General features: G+C 37.6%; 3 protein-coding genes and 1 long non-coding RNA gene across 5 annotated transcripts; 2 read left to right on the top strand and 2 right to left on the bottom strand.

Moving 5' to 3' along the window:
• Positions 1-5,325: 5,325 nt before the first annotated feature.
• Positions 5,326-7,196, top strand: LOC113274612. The gene is made up of 6 exons (XR_003323098.1): positions 5,326-5,625; positions 5,706-5,865; positions 5,954-6,024; positions 6,253-6,345; positions 6,480-6,700; positions 6,944-7,196. It is a non-coding gene; the product is annotated as an uncharacterized LOC113274612 (long non-coding RNA).
• Positions 7,197-7,435: 239 nt separating this feature from the next.
• LOC113271840 (zinc finger CCCH domain-containing protein 17-like) lies at positions 7,436-9,019 on the bottom strand. The gene is made up of 4 exons (XM_026521764.1): positions 8,966-9,019; positions 8,521-8,796; positions 8,317-8,321; positions 7,436-8,174 (listed from the first exon to the last, which is right to left on the bottom strand). The coding sequence occupies exons 1-4, from the start codon at positions 9,017-9,019 to the stop codon at positions 7,436-7,438; spliced, it is 1,074 nt and encodes a 357-aa protein (XP_026377549.1).
• A 1,853-nt stretch (positions 9,020-10,872) lies between these two features.
• On the top strand, positions 10,873-15,786 carry LOC113274610 (UDP-N-acetylmuramate--L-alanine ligase-like). Of its 2 annotated transcripts, none has more exons than XM_026524004.1 (14): positions 10,873-11,177; positions 11,264-11,466; positions 11,544-11,614; positions 11,744-11,832; positions 12,031-12,081; positions 12,164-12,259; positions 12,337-12,413; positions 12,650-12,836; positions 13,048-13,122; positions 13,252-13,502; positions 13,633-13,702; positions 13,773-13,865; positions 14,079-14,157; positions 14,290-15,786. In XM_026524004.1, the coding sequence occupies exons 1-14, from the start codon at positions 10,887-10,889 to the stop codon at positions 14,349-14,351; spliced, it is 1,695 nt and encodes a 564-aa protein (XP_026379789.1). In that variant the 5' UTR covers positions 10,873-10,886; the 3' UTR covers positions 14,352-15,786. The 2 variants fall into 2 exon arrangements, with proteins under 2 accessions (XP_026379789.1, XP_026379790.1); XM_026524005.1 differs by having other exon boundaries at positions 11,040-11,177; positions 11,274-11,466.
• LOC113274611 (putative septum site-determining protein minD homolog, chloroplastic) lies at positions 15,526-17,156 on the bottom strand. Its single transcript, XM_026524006.1, has one exon. It carries the CDS (start codon positions 17,042-17,044, stop codon positions 16,043-16,045), a length of 1,002 nt encoding a protein of 333 aa, XP_026379791.1. The 5' UTR covers positions 17,045-17,156; the 3' UTR covers positions 15,526-16,042.
• Between the last annotated feature and the right edge of the window lie 4,083 nt (positions 17,157-21,239).

Below are 21,239 nucleotides of genomic sequence, written 5' to 3'. Positions count from 1 at the left end.
GATGAACTTCATTGTCTGTAATGAACTCCCTTTTTTTTCTGTAGAACTGCTAAATGTGATTTTCTTTGGGATATGTATTTCATTATTGTATTTTGTAGCAGGTTATGGTATTTTTCCTACCTTTTTAAAGGTGATTTTCTTTGGGATATGTATTTAATTATCTGGAATGAACTACCACTCTATCAGTTCATTTACTGAAATGAACTTCATTTTCAGGAATGAACACAACTTTTCCTAGAATTGTTACTGAAATGATAATGTTATTCAATGGGATATGTACTGATTTTTTTGAATCAGGTTATTTACTGGAATAAACTTGTATTCCATAGAGTTCATTTTGTAAATGAACTGGTATACATAAGACAGCAAGATAAAACACTGAAATACTGGAATGAGCCCACTTTATTTCTGGAATGAAGCTCATTACTGGAATGAAAAAGTATCCATTAGACAGTAAGACAAGGCATAAGATAGAACATTGATGTTATCTACTATCCAAAATATGATAGATGAAAATATAAAACATACTTGAGTATCAATTACATTAGAAGCTAATTCAGGTGATATTAGACATAAGAGTTTTCTGTTGCAGTAACAAGTAATCTACTGTACAATATACTACAGTTAAAAAGAGTTTTTTCTGTTCAATGTGTTCCAAGTAAGCAATTTCTAAGGAATTCTGAGTTGGAAAATTCACCCAGCTCTCTTCATCTCCTAATGCAGTAAGAAGTTTGTAGGCCATCCCAACTCTTCTTGCTTGCATCTTCTGTATCATGTCAACTTTCTTCATCACACTCTGCGACTTGTTTGTGGTTCACTTGACACTTCTCTTGATCTAATAGCAGGTGTACAACAAGCAATCTGGGAATGCTCCTTGTTCTGGTACTCCTGGCAGATTTTCATAGTTGATTTTGGTGCATCTCTCCCTACCATGAGATTCTAGCCACAAGTTGTTGTGTTTCATGCAGTACATAGCCATTCTTTCTGCGTCAGCCTTGCATTGCTTACCAAGCTCTCCCTTTCTGATGGAGTTGTAATGCTCCCATGTGTAGTTGCCAACGTCAAAAACCAGCAGATGCCAGTGTTCACCTAGAGGCCTTTTTGATTTCACATTACCACTGTGTGGGTCAGTATTTATAGGGATGAGCAGCTTTTTGGTTTTGTCAGGCATGCCACTTATAAACTGATCAACTTCTTCTGTTCTCTTAAGTTCATTGTGTTGCGCAAAAAATGTCTGAAAAGCAAAAAGAGAAATGAACTAGATAAGCAGTTCATTCTATGCATGCTGGATTATACAGTTCAAATAGATAAAAATCAAATAACCTTCATAGCCATGCTTTGAAAATAGTTCACTTTTATCAATGAATAAGAAGAAACACACTTACAAATGTTGTTGAATTCATAATCTCGAAGTTGATATATTTTCTTCGAGTCTCACTGTCCTCGCTATCGTTGAGCATTCTATCGTTGTTTGCAGCTTTATACTTTCTGTATATATAGTAGTCCAACAAGGTGGTGTCCAAGTAATCATTGAACAACAGAGAAAAGATTTCACTCCCTTGATCTGAAATTGGAATTTGCTTGTGATTCTCTGCTTTCCAAGCTTCTTGACTGCAAAAATACAATGAAAAATGAACTGTTAAAAGTTTATACCAAAAAAGAATTGTTGAAGAGAAACATATAAAGAGTTAGTAAGAGAAACATATTTAGTCATAGCTTTGCGGAAGAAATCACCAAATACGCCAGCGCAACATTATCAAAACTGTGGTAAAAAGGAGATCCTCTCAGTTCTGGTAGATTTGGCTTATTTTTTTGTCTTACTCTTCGAGGAGCCTGTGCTGCTGCTTCTTGAATCCGATCTTCTTGCTGAACATTTGCAGGCTCGGATCCTCTTTTCCTCTTACCAACAGGGTTCTTTACATTTTTCTTCTTCTCTTCTTTATCTCTATCAGCTTCAGGTGATTTTTTTGACACTACATTCCCTTCTTTGTTCAATGTCAGTCCGATTCTTGTTTTCTTTGAACTGTAATATGATCCTGATATGAATTCCTTCCCTATCCATTTCACTGGTTTGTTTGATCTAGTAGCCATCTGCGGCAGTTGATCTATATGATGTGGTGTGATTCCACATCTGCGACAGTTGTCTTTGCTTTCTTTGACCTAGTAACCACTCCAGGTGCTTCTCGTGACACAGGGGAAGGCTGGTACTGTGTCATTCCAATCGAAAAACTAGGAGGACTACAGTCGTTTGTGACTGCCTTTAGTGTAGCTTTGATGACGGTGTCAGCTTCTTCATCATTCAAATCTTCATTCTTCTCATTCTTGTCATCAATAAGCTGCAGACTCACATGCTCTTCTCTCATGAATATATCATATTTGTTACTTGTTGTTAAAAATAATTCAAGAAGCATAAATCAAACAGATATACACCTTCATTCTAAAGAATGAACTCATAAATATATCTAACTTCGTTCTACAACTTCGTCATATAGATCTACTAACTTCATTATACAAAATGAAGTCCAGCAAACATCAAAGGAGAACACATGATTCACTGTAGAAATGAACTCTTTACAACCTTTTCTAGACTTCATTCTAGAAATGAAGTCCAGCAAACATCAAAGAAGAAACATGGTATAGACCTTCATTTTAAAGAATGAACTCATAAAACATGGTATACAAATGTAGAAATGAAGTCAGTACATTTTTTGCTAGACTTCATTCTAGAAATGAAGTCCAGTAAACATCAAAGAATAAACATGTTTCACTGTACAATTTTGCTAGACTTCATTCTAGAAATGAAGTCCAGCAAACATCAAAGAAGAAACTAATAAAACATGGTATACAACTTCATTCAGAAGAATGAACTCAAAAACATTAAACATCATGGTATTATTCATCCAACTTCTATACTGTAGCCAGAGTTCATCCATGAGAATGACCTCCAACCACTTCTTGAAAAGTAAGAGTTCATTTCACATAATATTTGGAAAGAAAAAAACTTAAATAAGACGGGAAAACTTAGAATTCTTACCCAGGTTCATACATTTATCAATACTCAAAGGAGCTGTGGTGTTGTTTGTTGGGATTGAAGGAAGCTCTACTTCAGTCATCTCATCAAGGTTCTGAATATGACTTGGATCAACTTCTACAGAAGGATCTCCAACAGATAAAACAGGAAAGAGATGAACAGAACCTCCAGCAGCTTCATTTACAGCATCTGGTACTGCTTGCATTCCATCATCCAAAACAGCATCTGGGTTCAGAATTGCAACATCATCATTCACATTTCCAACAGCAGCTTCCAAGTCTTTATCCACACCAGCATCTGGTACTAATTGCATATCCTTAGCAGTACTGTGCATTCCAGCAGCAGCTTCCACTGGTTCATTCGATAATGCACTCTTATGCTCATCAACGAAAAGTGTAGTACGCATGTACTCCGATGCTTGGTCTGCCATGAATTTCACCACATTCCCTCCTTGAGCTAGCAATACATCCCTTCAGGTTGCTTTGAAGCCAAGTATATTTGAAGGAGTTCCATCTTTCTATCAAAGAGTGTCTTCTTAGTAGTGGCTTCTGCAAGTGATTTGTCAAGGTATTCCTGCCTTAACAAAAGATCCCTCATCTCCTCAGCATGCTTCGTTGTCAACAGTTGTATCTCTTGAGCATGTTTACCTCTCGGGTCCTCTATTTCTTGAACATGTGTAGCTTTCATTTCTTCTATCTGGGCATTCATTTGATTGAATTCTTCCTCAAGCAACTCAGCTTTTGTCTTGGCTTTTTTCTTTTGCATGAGCTTGTTTTCAGCATCTGTATATTCTTCCAAGAAATTATCTGACAGCTGCACACACACACAAAAAAAAAAATTGAGTTCATTTCACACAATGAACACACAACTGCATACTCATTAAACATTCCTTGTAGGTATCCATTATAAGGAGAATGAACCAGAATGTCAGAGAAATCAACATTAACTAAATGAACTCATAAAACATGGTATTTTTCTAGACTTCATTGTAGAAATAAAGTCCAGCAAAACTCATAAAACATGGTATTATTCATCAAATAAGACTTCATTCTAGAAATGAATTCCAGCAAACTCATAAAACATGGTATTTTTCTAGAGGCTTCATTCTAGAAATGAAGTCTAGCAAACTCATAAAACATGGTATTTTTCTAGACTTCATTCTAAAAATGAAGTCCAACAAACTCAACTGCATACTCATTAAACATTCCTTGTAGCATAGTTCATTCATTATGTGAAATTGAGTACAATATAATGGTACCATGTTAAACTAGATCTTTACCTCTCCAAAATCTTCAACATTCATCTTGGATGTTAAGTGTTTTCAAATGGTATCTATTTTACACCTTGCAAATCTTGAACGGTAGTCTACTTTTTCCTTCACCTGCCACTTGGGTTCTAATTTCTTTGAATGCTCAGCAAACCAAGGCTATAAAAAGAAGAATTATACTGGTTAGTTATCAGCAACAATTCATTTCAACATCAAAAATCAAAGTGACAAAATGAAGAAACATAATTATGAACAACCATTCATCTCACCAAGAAGTAAAGGTAACACCCTTCAGAAGAACCTCTTCTCAAGCTTTCCATCAAATGATTGTGTATGAGATGCGGCAGAGATATTCTATCAATTGACTCCAGTAGGAATTTAATTTACTTCTAAATTATATACTACTCAACGAAATTTATAATTTATAGATCCTTCTCCGTGAGATGTTGAATCTTACTTACTCTCCAAGTTCTTTTATGCGGCATCCTTGAGAAATGAAGGTAATTCCCTTCTTTTGCAGAGTGACAAGTCAAGCAGAATTTGTTAAGCAAAATTGTACGTATTTTTAACTTTAATTATGTGTAACATTTGCTTTTTATTTGAAGTTAAGTCCATGAATTTATTTGTGTGTTCACTATTTTCTTGGTACTCCTAATTCATCGCACAAAGATCAATTGTCCAACAGTTTGTAGAAGGACCCTGCCAACCAATTTAAAGCAGAAATCCAAAACACCTAGTACTCTTAACAACACAAAAAACGTTTAATATCCAAGAAATCCAAACTCAAGTCCGTGCAACGCACGGGCAAAACACCTAGTACTCTTAACAACACACTCAATTTCCTTGTTTGAGGGTACTTTGTTCCATTACTCAAGCAAGTTAAAATTTATGTCTGACCGAGTCAGATCCGACAAGAACTAAAAAATTACGAGGCATATGCAAACAACATGCTGTAAGTGATGCAAATAAACCAAGCCCACCCACACCGTATTGAAATATAAAATTCAATACAGTACCAGGGAACAAAACAAAGCAGTTTCTAATCAAAGAGCAGTAAATGAAATCCATGGCATTCTCAAGATCAGTATCCGATATTCGTCATCACTCTAAGCTTGGTATTAAGAAGCCCCATCACTCTCATTTCAATTCCACTCCATTCAAATCCCTCTTTTAACCATTTCTCAGCAAAGCTGATATCAGTCTCCAATCAAGAACAAACAATAAATTCTCCACTCAAAATTGAACACCTTTGTTTCAAAAATGGGTTCATTTCATCGGAATTTGAGGGTGTGGATTATCAGCTCTTGCTAAACTTGCTCTCAATCAAGTAAGACTTGTATTCATTCAAGTCTTTGTAATAAATTTTGGTTAATTTTTTTGGTTTACTGATTTTTATGTATTTGTTAGGGTTTTGAAGACAGTGGATCAGATATTTTATGGAATGAGCTAATGAATAGATTACAAGAAGCTGGTGCAAAAGTATTGTTAAGAAATGGGGTGAAATTTACCTGATTTTGTTGTTGTTTCGAGTGCTATTTCTTCAGATTTTGCACGTTCGGGTACCTGTGTGAGTATTTCTGATCGATTTCTTCATTTCAGTTGCAAACATTTGCATAATATCAGTAGAATGTGATGCGTTTCTGCTTTGAATGCAGATATAAGAGGGGTAAATGGTTGGGAATGGTAACATCGGATTACAATCTGATTGCTGTCATCGGAACTCATGGTAATCAGAATCTTATTCTCCCTCTTATTTCTCTGGGCACGAAATCGTATACCAGGTTCTTTTTCAAGGCCTAAGTCATGAGGTGACAAGAAGTTGGTGCTAATGTGATATAACCATTTCGGTTTTGCTCCCAAGTCATGTCATGGTTCTTAGTGTTACGATAGAGGAAAATGCTTAATATGTCAACAGTGAGTCAAACTAATCAACCTTTATATTATGAGTCTCCAGGAGGTAATATTCTCTCAGGGAAGGGGAAATTTTTTGTCTTGGAGAAATCAACCTGCCCCGGTCGAGAAATCGTTGTCTTAACACTTGGAGCAGGTATTCATATGTCTCTATATAACACTTCTATTAGCAGGTTAAATAGAATCAGAAGCATGATTTTTTCTTTCTGGTGGTCACCAAAGATAAGTTTCTCATCCTATTGATTTGCTGCATCTGAATGAATGTATCAGGTGATATTACAGCATTAGGACCAAAGCTGCTCCAAAGCTTAAAAATGAATGCTCCCAGTATAACTGACAAGTGACAACGAAAGCAAATCTGCAACAGAAGTCCTCAGACCAGGACCCTTCACTATCAAGATCGAAGGAGAAGATGAATGGTGCAACTGATGATCAGTATAAAGCAGGATTTCAATTGTCCCCCATATCCAGCTAGCATAAATCAGCAGCATGTAAGAATGTTCAATTGGTATTGGGATAGATTGCATTGATCATATTCTTTGTAGCTGTGACTTTGGAATTGGCTTGGTGAATCTTTCATTTTAGATGTCCAGATATTTTGATGAGATGCTGAAACTGGCTAATTAGCATCCTAGTTCAGCTATCAAAGAAATCTGGGTTATTTCTGCTTTGCACAATGAAAGAAATCTGATTTCTAAGGAACAGAGTGGATTAAATATTTTATTGTAATGCAGGAACATGCCCGTGCATAGAGGAGGCTGAGAGCGTATTGCTGGACTCAAGGCTATCATACGGAATGGATAACTGAAACAGGAGAATGTACGTATCTTAGGGGCCAATAAATATGGTAATATAATGTCTCACTCTTAAAACAACTTCTTTAGAAAGAAAGAATTGCTTTCATTCATCGTCTTTCTGCTTTTTGCTGTTAATACAATTTTACATGTAAATGAGAATAAAGATTACAAACTCTCATCAATAATGAAAGCCAAACTGAAAGAAAGAAGCTTTGATGTTTTCATGTCTTCCTTGCCACATCTTTTTGTCTTCATTCTTGGTTCATCGGAAAAATGTTTCACTTTTGTGAACTTCACCGAAAGTAGTTATTAATTGCTGACAACAATCTTCAATCTGCCTTAAATCTTCATTTGGTGTTTACTGCTCAGACAAAAAATTTCTTACTCCCTGCGATGATATATTGTCCGACTGTCAGTTTGCAGTTTATGTCACTGTTGGATTGTTGTTGCAGCTTCTGGTGATTGTTCATTCCACTTCCACACTTTTAATTCACCATTTCCATCACCAGTAAAAAACAAACCACCAGGTGCAGTATGAATAGCTCGAGTCTCCCCTTTGGCACAAATTTTTCCTCGTTCTTTAAATGATGGCAGGTCATAGAGATGCACAGTGTTGTCATTGCATGAGCACAGCAACACAGGTTTTCCTTGTGCATCAGGCATCCCAGAGAGCGCTAACAAACCATGTTCTTCTTGTTTGGTGTAAGTGACTTCTAACTTTCCACTCTCGGTTTTTGCCCAGACCTTTATTGTTTTGTCCAGAGAACATGACAGTAAAAACTGATCCCAGCAAAGAACAGACATTACGGGTGATGTGTGATCTGTCAGAGTATAAATGCACTGTAATGTCTCAAGTGCCCACAACCTTATTGTGCTATCCATGGATCCAGAGTAGAGTATTTTATTGCCTACCACTAAGGTAAGAACAGAAGCACTATGACCCTTTAGAGCAGCAGCAGGCTCGAAACCATTGGTTGCAGCAACAAATTTCCAGACCAATATGCTACCATCCTGTGCTCCAGCAAATAGCATTTCTTTTTCCACAGCCAGGGCATAAACTAGTCCAGATGGACCACTAAGACTGAGTTCATTATGTGTTTGAATGTTCCAAGCCTTGACAGACTTATTGATTCCAGCAACAACCCAGGGGCCTTCACTGATGACACAGCTAGGGGTGCACATATCCTACCCGCCAGTTTTTTGACCGTATCCTATCCTATTCACTATTTGGCGGGTAGGGTGGCGGGTAAAGATTTTCTTAACCGCCAGTAAACGGGTAGGGTGGCGGATATATGCCATATCCTACCCACCCTACCTAGGAGTGCACATACCCTACCCATACCCGCCAACCCTACCCTACCCACCAGTTTCTTAACCGTATCCTACCCTATCCATTATTTGGCGGGTAGAGTGGCGGGTAAAGATTTTTTTAACCGCCAGTAAACGGGTAGGGTGACGGGTATAGTCCATATCCTACCCACCCTACCCGTTGTGCAGCCCTAGACACAGCCAACTTCCGATCCAAGGCTAATTACAGCAGCAGACTTGCCAGTTTGACAGTCCCAGACCTGAAGAGTTCCATCTTTGCTACCAGAGTATAATTTGTTAGACCCCATTGGGAAAGCAATCCCAGTAATGGCCTTATTCTCCTCGTGCCCAGTAATGGCCTTCTTCTCGTGCCCAGCAAGTTGCGCCAACATTGTGAAATCATCACTGACAAACCACTGATGCAAGAATTTGCATCTTTTACCGAAAGAACATTTACCAGCCATCCAAAATTTGCAAATAGTCTTCGGAGGATCCGTAATTAATCATGAACTTCTAGGTCCTCCTTGATCTCTCCCCGAGTTTGAAGCCTGTGTATCTGCTCGATTGTAGGTATTCGGAGCAGAGAAATTCACCTGATCTGAAGGTAGTTCACTGGCTAAACCGACGCGGATTCCTTGTACATCTACCTGCCCTCCAATGAATGCAGACGGCTCCACCTCCTCCTCCTAATCTGTTGACATCCATTATTGATTTGAAATAAAATCCGATCGGCAGTATCTGAATTAACCTTTGACGGAATGAAAATGCTAAACTTTGAAAATAAAGAAGCCTCGGAACCAAAACTGGAATTGTAAAACTGTGGATTTCGGATATTCAGTTTGCCTTATATAGGGATGGACTTGTGTTAATTACGAGTAAGCCCTTTCTCTGTTTAGTAAGTCCTTTGTTGAGTTTAAGTAAGCTTCTAAATCTTGAAGTTTGAACTATGACGCTAACTTGAGGAGTAAAAATACAGACCCTTTCTGAGTTTATGTAGGTTTCTGAATCTCGGATTCTTGCCTTCTTGGTTCCTTACTATGTATAGGGGTGAGCATGGGCAAGTATGGACCGGTTTTCACCCCATCCGCATCCAATTCAGTACATTACGGATTTCAATTTGGCATCCGCATCCAATCTACATCCAACCGATTTGCATCCAATGGATACACGGATGGACGGATTGGATACGGATAATCCAATGAATTTGTTTTAGTTAAAACTTATAATAAAAAAAATAAAGCCAACACAAATGACTCCTCATAAAACCTACATATCCTATATATGTATAGGAAGATAAAAATGCCATGTACAACACCACAAGTAAACACTTTATGAATTCCTAGATGACCCATAATATTTTATAGAACTATATAAATGCACTTAATTTAACGGATATGGATGTCCAACGGATTTTCAAAGTTGCATCCTGGTCCGATCCGTAAGCCTTTGGATTTCAAAAATTCCATCCGCATCCAACCATTAACGAACGGTCCGTGCATCCATCCGCAAATGAACGGTTGGTCCCGGTTAAATCCTCGGATTACGGGCCAAATGCTGACCCCGTACCTATGTACATGAAACTTTATTGAGCCCAAAATTGTGCAAATGAAACCTAAAGGCCCATCCATCGTATGTCATAGGCCCATATCTCTTTTGTTAAACATAAATTTAACATCAGCTAACTTTCTCAACTTGAGCTCTTGATTCAAAAAGTTAAGTGATTTAATCAGTAAGTATCAGAGTCTTTCTCATCTATCAGCACCTTCACTGTTCTTTCAGCATCACTCTCAATAATAGGTCTTTGCGGAACAATAAAGAATAAATTTAATTCTCGACATTTTCATCAACTAAGCATTTCAGCAAAAAAAACTCAAACCACTGACTTCAAAATACGAGAATCCGATCCTCATAGTTATTGAGACACACAAGTCTCTGCTATGCTCTAACATCATAATCTTTTTTTTTTTTTTGGATCTGACTCATTTGAATTTACAAAAATTACCCGATGCATCCGGATTTGACTTGTATGGATTTACAAAAATTGCCCGATTCGCCTGTTCTGACTCAATGTTTTTTCTTTTGAGTTAAATCTAACACAAAAATGTGTTTGGTCAGGAGTATTTTGTTCGGTCTGAATAAGAGATTAGGTCTGAATCAGCGAATCGGTTCTGACAAAAACTAATATATTAACGGGTCTGACATCTGCCTCTATGCGAGACTCGGATCCAGATACGGATCTCGAGGCAGATGCATATACTATCCAAAACTCATATCATAATCGAATCTTTCTAACTCTCCCAATACATACAACAATGACATCATTTGATTCAAATGAACATCTATCCATCACCAAAGCATGGCACGCCGAAACTCGGGTTAAAAATCAGTCTTCTGGAAGAGTAGATGTCGAAGCCTTTTGGATAAAGGAGGTATAAAACAAATAAAGACAAGAGTTTGAGAATCCAAATTAATTACTGCAAATTAACCCAAGCCCACCCACACCGTATTAAAATACAAAATTTAATACCGGGAAATGAAAACAAAGCAAAAAATTTCTAATCAAAGAGCAGCAATGAAATCCATGGCGATATCAATCTCAAGATCAGTATCCGATTTTCAACCGAAGTCTCACAACCGAAACCCTAAACTTAGTATTAAGGAATCCCATCACTCTCCTTTCAATTCCACCCCATTCAAATCCCTCTTTTACCATGCCCCAGCAAAACTTATATCAGTCTCCAATCAAGATCAAACCATCAATTCTCCTCTCAAAATTGAAAACCCTAGTTTAAGAAAACGGGTTCATTTCATTGGAATCGGAGGGTCTGGATTATCAGCACTTGCTAAACTTGCTCTCAATCAAGTAAAAGTTAAATTCATTTATGTCTTTATAATAAATTTTGGTCAATTTTTTTTTTTTTTTGTTTACTGATTTTATGGATTTGTTAGGGTTTTGAAGTCAGTGGATCAGATATTGTATGGAATGAGTCATTGAACGGATTACAAGAAGCTGGTGCAAAAGTATGGTTAGGTCATTCAGCTAATAATTTAAGAAACGGGGTTGGAAATTTACCTGATTTTGTTGTTCTTTCAAGTGCGATTCCTTCACATAATGTTGAGATTTTGCACGCGAAGTCGCTCGGATTACCTGTGTGAGTATTTTTTTACTTCAGTTGCAAACATTTTCATAATACCAGTAGAATGTGATGCATTTTTGCTTTGAATACAGATATAAGAGGGATAAGTGGTTAGGAATGGTAACGTCGGATTACAATCTTATTGCTGTCAGTGGAACTCATGGTAATCAAGATTTCATTCTTTCGAGTGTAAATTTGAACACCCTTGATGCGATTCTTGTTTAAAATGTTTGCAGTTCATGCATAATGTATCCAAAGTTCTCTGACATTTCTGAACTTTGATATTTTGTAGGAAAAAGTACAACTACTGCTATGCTTGCTTATGTTTTGAAATCAATGGGAGATGATCTTACTGCTGTTGTTGGTGCAAATGTGCCTCAGGTATTCTCCCTGTTAATTTTCTTAGCGTGAAACACTATATTCTTTTCAAGGCAGAAGTTTGGAGGTAACAGGAGTTGATGGTATAACTATCTTGGTTTTACTTTCAAGTTGTGGTTCTCAGATTAATGATTTCATATTAGAAAAGGATTGCTGAATTTGTCAATATTAAATCAAGCTAATCAAGCTTTCTGTTTTCAGTTTTCAGGAGGTAATATTCTCTCAGGGAAGGGGCACAATTTTGTCTTGGAGGTTAGTTGTAGTGTCTCTTTTTTACCATTTCGACTACTAGATGCTGATGGTTTGTATCCTAAACACTTTTTATACAACGCAGGCTGATGAATATGATGACTGTTTTCTGGGATTATCACCTTACATTGCTGTGGTAACAAATGTTGAATGGGAGCATGTTGACCAATTTAAAAATGAGGTTGGCTACTTGAAAACTCGGCCTGAATTTCATATTATATCTATCCATGGTCTTGTTGACGCGCTTTTCTCAATTAGGAAGCAGTGAGAAAATCATTCAGAAAGTTTTTGAAGCAGATCAGAGTAGGAGGATATCTCATCTTATGTGGGGATAGGTATGAATTGTCTAACTCGTTCCTCATCACAGTACACCAGCACATACTAGACTATTACAACTTTCAAGTCTTGTAGCAAGCTACGTATGCTTTACATTTAGTCCTATAATGTAACCAGAGACTGGAATATTTTTGTTGTCAAATGCGACTTTTAAGGGGCCTAAAGAAAACAGCCTCACAATACTGGATCTTCTCTTTAGTCTCTGATTCAAAATTTTTTGTAAGGGGCCTTGCAGTGAGGGTGCATATTCTCTGCTGAGGGAGGCAGATATAGAAACTGCATCCAATGATGAGCAATTTGTTCCAAGTTCCACAGAGTCGACTGCACACCACAGAGTTACCACGTATGGAATTTCAAGTCTCAATGAGTGGAATGCATCTTTTATTGTCCCCAACTCGCAAGGTGGTGTTGACTATGTCCTGGTAAAATTCCTCGTCCCTACCATATCTGTTCACTTGCGAAATTTAACAGGAAGTAGAAGTGCTCAGAGTTTTCTCTTGCATTACTAAAAGTATATTTCATAGCAGTAAAGAACTTCATTTCTCCATTGTTGTAAGTATCTGATGCTTATTGATTGCTAATGATATGTATAGATACTGGTGGTGCATTCTGACTATTTTTAAGTGCCTGCAGAATCACAAAGGGTATCCAGTGGCAAACATCAGCTTAAAAATACCAGGAACTCATAATGTCCTCAACTCATTAGCAGTGAGTTCAACCTTTAATCTCTATCCCAACCTTTTGTCATTATATACAGTTGGCGTCAGATGGGTGAATGAGGTCTTTGAAGTTGTTTCAGAAATATGTTTGCTTGACTTCATTTTTCTGAATTCGAAGGTGATAGCTGCTGTTACTGCGCTGATAGGTGATAAAAGCTTATCTTATGAATCTGTTGATAGAGTTGAGTCACACTTGAGCAACTTTCTTGGTGTTTCTAGACGGTTTGAGATGATTGGTCAAATATATGGATGCCAAATATACGATGACTATGCTCATCATCCAACAGCGGTTCGTGCAGTTCTTCAAGCCGCTCGTACAAGATACCCACACAAGGATCTATGGGTGATATTTCAGCCACATACGTTCAGGTTTGACTTTGAATCTGAAATGAATTATATTTCATATGTGATTACGAAAGATATTTCATATGTGATTTCAACATTGTTACTCTTACATGTAGTAAAATTACTCATCCAGTTCGCTTTTTCACTTTGGCAGCCGACTTGCAGCATTTATGGATGAATTTTCAAATGCATTAAGTAATGCAGATCGAGTTGTAATTACACAGGTCTACTATCCTAACCCCTTCTTCCACATTTCTTAGTACAGCAAATTCAATAATTTAGTTTCAATTTTAGGTTTGGGCTGCTAGAGAAATGAATGTATGCGATGTCAGCGGAAGAGAACTGGCTACATATATTGGCCCTCCATCTGAATACATCCCTTTCACGGTATGCCAGAATAATAATTAGCTTAAATTCCATGTGATTAAATATGAATGTCAGTTCTGGACACTGCTGCTGAAGCATGCCCATGAATTCCTTACACTCTCGGCTTCTGGTGTCCAATTTATTAAACCTGTCTAGAAAACCTATTGGTTTCTCTTTGTTACTTTCTGTTTTATCCTCTTTAGTGTCATTTGTTATAACTGGCACTTTATATAGGAAGACATCATAGACAAGTTGGTTCAGGAGATCTCCACCTACCCTGAGCGAGAAATTGTTGTCTTTACACTTGGAGCAGGTATTCATATCTCTCCATATAACAGTTCTAATAGCAATTTAAATAAAATCAGAAGCGTGGCTTTTTTTCTGGTGGTCACCAAAGATGAGTTTCTCATCCTATTGATTTTCTGCATCTGAATGAATGTACCAGGTGATATTACAGCATTAGGTCCAAAGCTGCTCCACAGATTAAAATCAAAACTCCCAGTATAACTGGCAATCAAAACAAATCTGCAACTGCAGTCCTCAGACCAGGACCCTTCACAATCAAGATCGAAGGAGACAATGAATGGTGCAACCAGCGATCAGTATAAAGCAGGATTTCAGTCGTCAACCATATCCAGCTAGCCTACATCAGCAGCATGGAAGAATGTTCAATTGGTATTGGGATTGATTGCATTGATCATATGATTCCTATTCTACGGGGTGTGAGTTTAGTAGGGTGATTTGGAATTGGCTTGGTGCAATCTTTCATTTAGAAGTCCAGATAACTTTGATGAGGTGCTGAAACTGGCTAAGCATACTCTAGTCCAGCTATTAAAGAAATCGTGGTTAAGTATGCTTTATGCACAATCAAAGAAAGAGTGGTATTTGGTCGTATTCAGCCTTCAAGCGGAGGAGTTAACATGAAAATCTGCTTACTTACAAAGGACGGTGGGATTAGATTTAATGGTTTGGATGTGGAATGGGGTGTATGATCTTTAATTTTTTTTTGTTTGAAGTGTATCGTGGTTGTTAGACATATTTTCTGGGAACTACCTCCTCCAGATTGGTCCATAGTTTGTACTTTGTTCTGATGGTGCAGATAGAGGTAATCCTGGTCCTGCCGGCCGTGGTTTCATCATCAGAAATTGTGTGGGTGTTGTTTTAGAAGCTGTTGCAGGTGGAATTGCTATTGCCACTATCTCTATTACAGAATTTCTGGCCATCATATGTGCTCTGGTCTGGATTCTCTACAAACATTTGGGTAAAGTTCTGCTGCAATCAGATTCCAGTTCTGTCATTGCCGCCTTTGAATCTGAGAAGCTGCTGATCAGTGATTTCAAGATGGGGAGTTATTATTTATTAAGGAGTCCGTTGTAGAATTGGAATTTCCACAGTTGCCATGAGACCAATTTTTCTGCAGAATAGACTGGCAAAAAAGTGGTACCATACTAGCTAGGGCTTCTGCAGAGAATGTAGTACAAAGCCTTCTTTTTTTGTCAGATTTTTAGAGTGGCCACATAGGCAGTACTTTGGATTCATGTAATTTTCTGTTTCCAATTCTGTATGTACTGAAACGAATAAATCTATTAGAAATTCAATTGCCTTCCAGTTTTATATAGAAGTTTCTGTTGTATGACAATGCTTACAGAAGCTCAAGAATGTTCAAAATAAGAGCACTGACAAAAAAAAGGACCAGTTTTTTGCATTTCTGCCGTGTTCATTTACAATGCCATTTGATCTAAAATCTCTACCAAAAGCACAGAAATACAGGGGGTGGAAATTTAAAAAAGGAAACCGAAAAATTCAATAGAAACAAACCTTTAAATGCTTAGAATCATCAAAATGAAGAAAATTTTAAAGCTTACACCTCACTGTACACATTCTTTAAGAAACCCAAATGATACTACCTTCCATCCAGCAATGCCCATGTCTTAAAACTAAGCCTACAACCAAAAAACATCAGAACTTGATCGATTTGTGCTGATTGGTAACCCATTCAACTTCAATTCCTAGTACCTACCCACTGAAGAACGAAAAAGAAAAAACAAAGATGCACCTTTCCAATTCTTCCCCTGAACATACCGAGTCTATCCCAACAAAACCCATGACTGAAAACTAACTTACAATGCAAAGAAGAACAGAACTGATTGCTTCGTCACCATTGGCATTACTAACCAACCCATTTCAGAATTGCATCCTTAGCCGCCAAAGAACGAAAAGAATCCACGCTTCTTCGGCTCTTCCTCAATCATAACAGCTTTCATACTATCTTGTTCAACTAATCTCCAAGCAGCTTGTTCGAATGCAAGTCCAGCCAATGTAGGTGGCTTATTCAATACAAGCGGATACCCACGGTTCGTACTCCTAATAACTTCAGAATCCTCAGGAATCACACCCAACAATGCCAACCCCAACATCTCCTGAACATCTAACACAGACATCATATCTTCGCCTCTAATCAAATCAGTTCTAACTCTATTAACAACCATTTTAATATCCTTAATCCCATCACATTCCAACAAACCCGTTACACGGTCGGCATCTCTCAAACTAGTAATGTCAGGTGTTGTCACAAGAACAGCTTCATTAGCAGGTGTAATAGCAGTAATGAAACCAGCATCAATACCAGCAGGACAATCAATAATTATAAAATCAGGACACCCTTCGGCACGCGCTTTCAACGCATCGACGACCCAAATCAAAGCTTTTCCACCAAACCCTAATTGCAATTTTGATCTAGGTTTCGAAATACAAAGCAACTCAAAATTGGACCAACGTTTATCACGAATTAAAGCTTGATCTAATCTACAATCACCATTCAGAACCTCAACAGCAGTATAATTAACACGATTCTCAAGACCTAATAACAAATCAAGATTTCTCAAACCAACATCAGCATCAATTGCAACAACTGAAAACCCTAATCGAGCTAATGAAAGACCTACATTTGCTGTGGTTGTTGTTTTACCAACACCACCTTTACCTGATGTAATTACGACCACTCTTGGTGTTTCGCCTGATAGTTCTGGCTTTCTGTTCCATTGAAGTACTGAAACGATTGTGGAGGGCTTAAAGGTTGGATTTTTGGGGGTTTTGAATGGCTTTTTCGGATTGAAGAGTTGAGGAGATGGGATTGAAGAGTGAAATGAAAGTGGGTTTGGTTTTGTAGTGAGAGAAATCATGGAGGAGAGTGAGAACATTGCTCTGAGGCAGTGAGGGACTGAGAGAGCTCAGAGAGGAAGGGGAAAGTTAAAATAGGGCATAATTTTGATGGCTGATAAGAAAAATGACCAAAGGACACTAAACCGGAATAGTTTTGTTGGATATAGGGCACAATTTCGGCTAAATGGCACCAACTAGACTACACTGCCCTCGGTGGCTGATAGACCAGACCATCTAACTCACATTAGTCTTAGCCCACCAGATCGTGTGCTACTTTATTAGCAGTTCGATTTACACAAGTGAAACGAAGAGACTTGAATTTAGGGATTAGGTTTTCCACATCTTGAAAAAGTGAGTTCTCTAATTTCACAAAAATGTCTTCTCATTGATTTGCTGCAAGGTATTCATAACATTGCTTTCAATGATAATTTGATCCTGTTTGTTCTCCCACACATGATTTAAGAGCACCTCTAATGGCTCGAATCTCGGCTTCTTTTGCTGGGAAGTCAAAGTAAGTTGTTTGAGCAAAAATGAACTCCAGTTCTGAATTTCTGATAATGAACCATATTCCTTTTTCTTTAGAGTTTAGATTCCAAGCGTCGTTAGTATTTATCTTCATTTTTGCTTTTGTCTTGAACTACATCGTTAACTCCTGGAGGAGTTATTTCGGATAATTAGAGGGTTCAAACCTCTATCTCCGCAGTAGGAAGGAGCATGCCAACCGTCAGACTACTAGATAGTTGGTTTCCTACCTCTATCTCTACAGTGGGAAGGAGCATGCCAACCATCAGTCTACTAGATAGTTCGCCTCCTTAATATAGGTGTAAATTATACGTATTTATTTTTATGGTCCTCATTAAATGACAAAAAGATTATCTTATCTGGAAGTCTAAATAATGGGTATTTTTCTTTTATGGTCATTACTATATGACAGGAAAAAATAATGAGAAAACTTTTTATCCAAAATTCATCTCCGATGCTCAAAAAAAATGGATGAGTTCAACAAATTTTCTTTCAATTTAGAAACAAAATCATGATGTGGACTTAAAGGACCAAGGTCGTAATATTTTCCAATTCAATGACTTTTCTTCTACTATTACTGTATATAGGATCTTTGGGGATTACTTTCTAAGTATGTACCCTTGATGATCCTCATACCCAAACGTTACATATACACCTCATTGATAGCTCATGATTCTACATGGAACTGCATTGAGCGATTTCGGATACTACAGACAGGTTGATTGTGGACAGAGCAATTCTGGCTAGCTTTTAATTGGGAAAAGAAAATGAAACAAATGAACATTACTATTGAAGCTAAAGAAGTGGCAACCCTAAGAATTTTAAAACCTATTTATCAAGATGCGGCTTAAGGAGGATTCTCGGTTTTTTACCGTCAGGACGCGCATGCCATGACTCCCCGGTGCGCTATTCTGATGCCAACTATCGGGCCTTAAAGCTTTTCTTTTAGCCTCGTAAGTGCACGTTCATTTTCTCTTACAAGCGTGCTTGGCATGCATGTTTCCATAAACTTAGCTTACATACCGTTCCAGCTTAACCTTTTTCTGCGAAGGGTATAAAGCCACAAAGGCTGATGCGAATGCATGTTTCATGCATCATTGGTTTTTCGAGTCTTTCCCAGGCACAAGGCATGCCTCTGACTTGCACATAGACCACTGTAAGCCTATTGTAATTCCCTTACTTCGCTTCCTGATTTAGCTTACTCTTTTGGCCATGCCCAATTCGCAATTGGCGTATATGCCTACTCCATGTAGGTCGATACGTAGTATTAGCATCCATCGAATGACATACAACTAACTTCTTCAAGTATGGCCACAATCATCTCTTGCATCGCATCATCGAGCTTAGACGATCTGAGAGGCAAATATGCCACAATCATCTCGTAATTATATGATATGAGCGACAATGTATTGGACCGTCAATGTTGCAACTCATTGCGGCCGCCTACGTACCCTTCTGATGGGTGTTGTAGGCTCAAAAAATTAATAATCTTATTTTCACATAATTAACTGGTAATATAATGGAAGCAAGGATCGTTCCCACGAAGAGCAGTGAGTTTTAGTTGTCAAAGTGTCACAAAGGTTTTTTTTTAGATTGTGAACAAAATAAATAATCGAAGCAAATAAAATTGCATTGTAATCAATAGAGAGAGATATGACCGAGGAACCCTTCTTCGTTAATAAACCGTCAATGAGTTATTATAGTTGCCTACTCGTCGTTAATCATAGATTATCACCAACCGTGGAATAACAACTAGATCGGTGTTATCCCCTAAATCCTTATATCACTGGATACAGAAGTTCTCGCCTACCAGATTCTATTCACCTAAACCACCTAGTAGTAGATCACTTAAGGTGTAATTTAGTCGAATACTTTATATTTTGTGAATTTATAGGTTGATCCTACTAGTTAGACTCTTAGATCAAGGTACACTTTTTAGTGTTGTTTATACACACAATCGCTTCACAGAATCCCTCTCTAAGGTTTTGTGCTCTCTACTTGTGTTTGACGATTAGTTATCTCCTAACTCAATACTAGCAATAGATTGACTCAACAAATCAATTTAGTTGGCCACCTAAACAATCAGTCAATCATAAATATTCATTATAGTATAAACAAACGATAATCATATGAAGAACTTCAAAGTAGATTAATATAATAACTCAAATCTTGTTTACAACTTAGAATTCATCATCAATGAATAGGTGTTTAGCTACTCATGGATGTACAAACATCCATGTTATACATATAAGAGAAGTTTAGAGATATCGTTACGATTGAAGAACCGCTCTGAAACCCTAGCTTTCGATCCGTGTGTGATTTCGTCTCTCCAAGTCTTACAATTTCGTGATCCCTTGATGATAATTCATTCATGACCTAATACCTCCTTTTATAAGTTTACATTGCTTGGCGTTCACGTATTTAGTTTGGTTCAAGATCCCGACCAGAAAATACGAAATAACGACCCCAAACGTGACCTTAGGCCTTCATAAGTATGCATACCCTTTTGCGTACTTGTTAAGTATGTGTACCTCAAGTTCCAGAATTTTCAGAACTAAGTATGCGTAGCCGTTTGCATACTTGCTTGCCTTCGGTATTGGATAAAAAGATTGTTTTGGCCACAACTTCTTCGTCCGAACTCGGAATGACCTCATTCTTTTTGCATTCTTTTCATCTTTCAATTATATTCAAGTTGTTGATGAGAAATCCTTAATTTGAATGAGCTAAGATTGGTTTTTGGCCCTTCTCTTGATTTTGAGCGTGTTGCTCCTTTTCGTCGCACTTCTTCCACTTCTCTTGGACTTGGGCACTTGGATACTTGGAATAATTCTCTTCCTAGCTATTTTCATCACTTTGTAGCTCCTTTTTGTATGATTCACCTAATATAGGAAAATAAGAGAAAACAAGAGTAATAGTACGAAAATATTTAAGGATAATAGCTAAAACAAGTATGGAATGAACACTAAAATCATATGAATTATGCACTTATCAAATTCCCCCACACTTAGCTTTTGCTAGTGCTTGAGAAAACTAAATAAAACTAATCCTAAATACAACAACTCCATGTCGTTGAGAAAACGGTTACACTTAGCATGTATAACAAGCCTTTAAACCCCTAGGTGTCCCTAGTGGACGAGTTATAGTCTCCTGAGGGTTTACAAGAGGTATACCCACAAAACTTACTCCAAATTATCGCCTTGTAAGGACCACTAAGGATATACACACAGTAGTAGCTAATAAGATAATCATCCTACATATGTTCTTTAGCTGCAAACATCCCACATACATTCCAATCATCATACACAAGCAATTACTTACGTGTGACATTCAACATGATTGCAAAACTCTACTAATATAGTCATCGTACTTGTTGCAACGTTTGTCACAACATTCGCATACTGAAATCACATGGATAGATAAGAAAATGGAAATAGAAAAGTGAAGTGTGCAAATGTTGACTAAAGAGAGAGATGTTACCCAAAATACTTGTATGAATGTCGTCAAAGAATTCTTATTTATAACACAATAGTTGAGAGAAGCACCCATTTAACTCGACCACATGATTAGATACTCTATGTGCATGTTCCTTTTCAGCAAGTATGTGATAGTTACCTTGGATCCTGCGTTCCACGCTTGTTTAGGAGACAGAGACAGGGACAACGTCTCACACATACTGCTATCCAAGTGTCGAGAACCTCATCAATAGTCTTT

This window comes from Papaver somniferum, chromosome 4 (assembly GCF_003573695.1).
Source record: "Papaver somniferum cultivar HN1 chromosome 4, ASM357369v1, whole genome shotgun sequence".
Taxonomy (NCBI): domain Eukaryota; kingdom Viridiplantae; phylum Streptophyta; class Magnoliopsida; order Ranunculales; family Papaveraceae; genus Papaver; species Papaver somniferum.
Note: the sequence above shows the minus strand (reverse complement) of the source record. Positions and strands in the feature narration are given on the sequence as shown.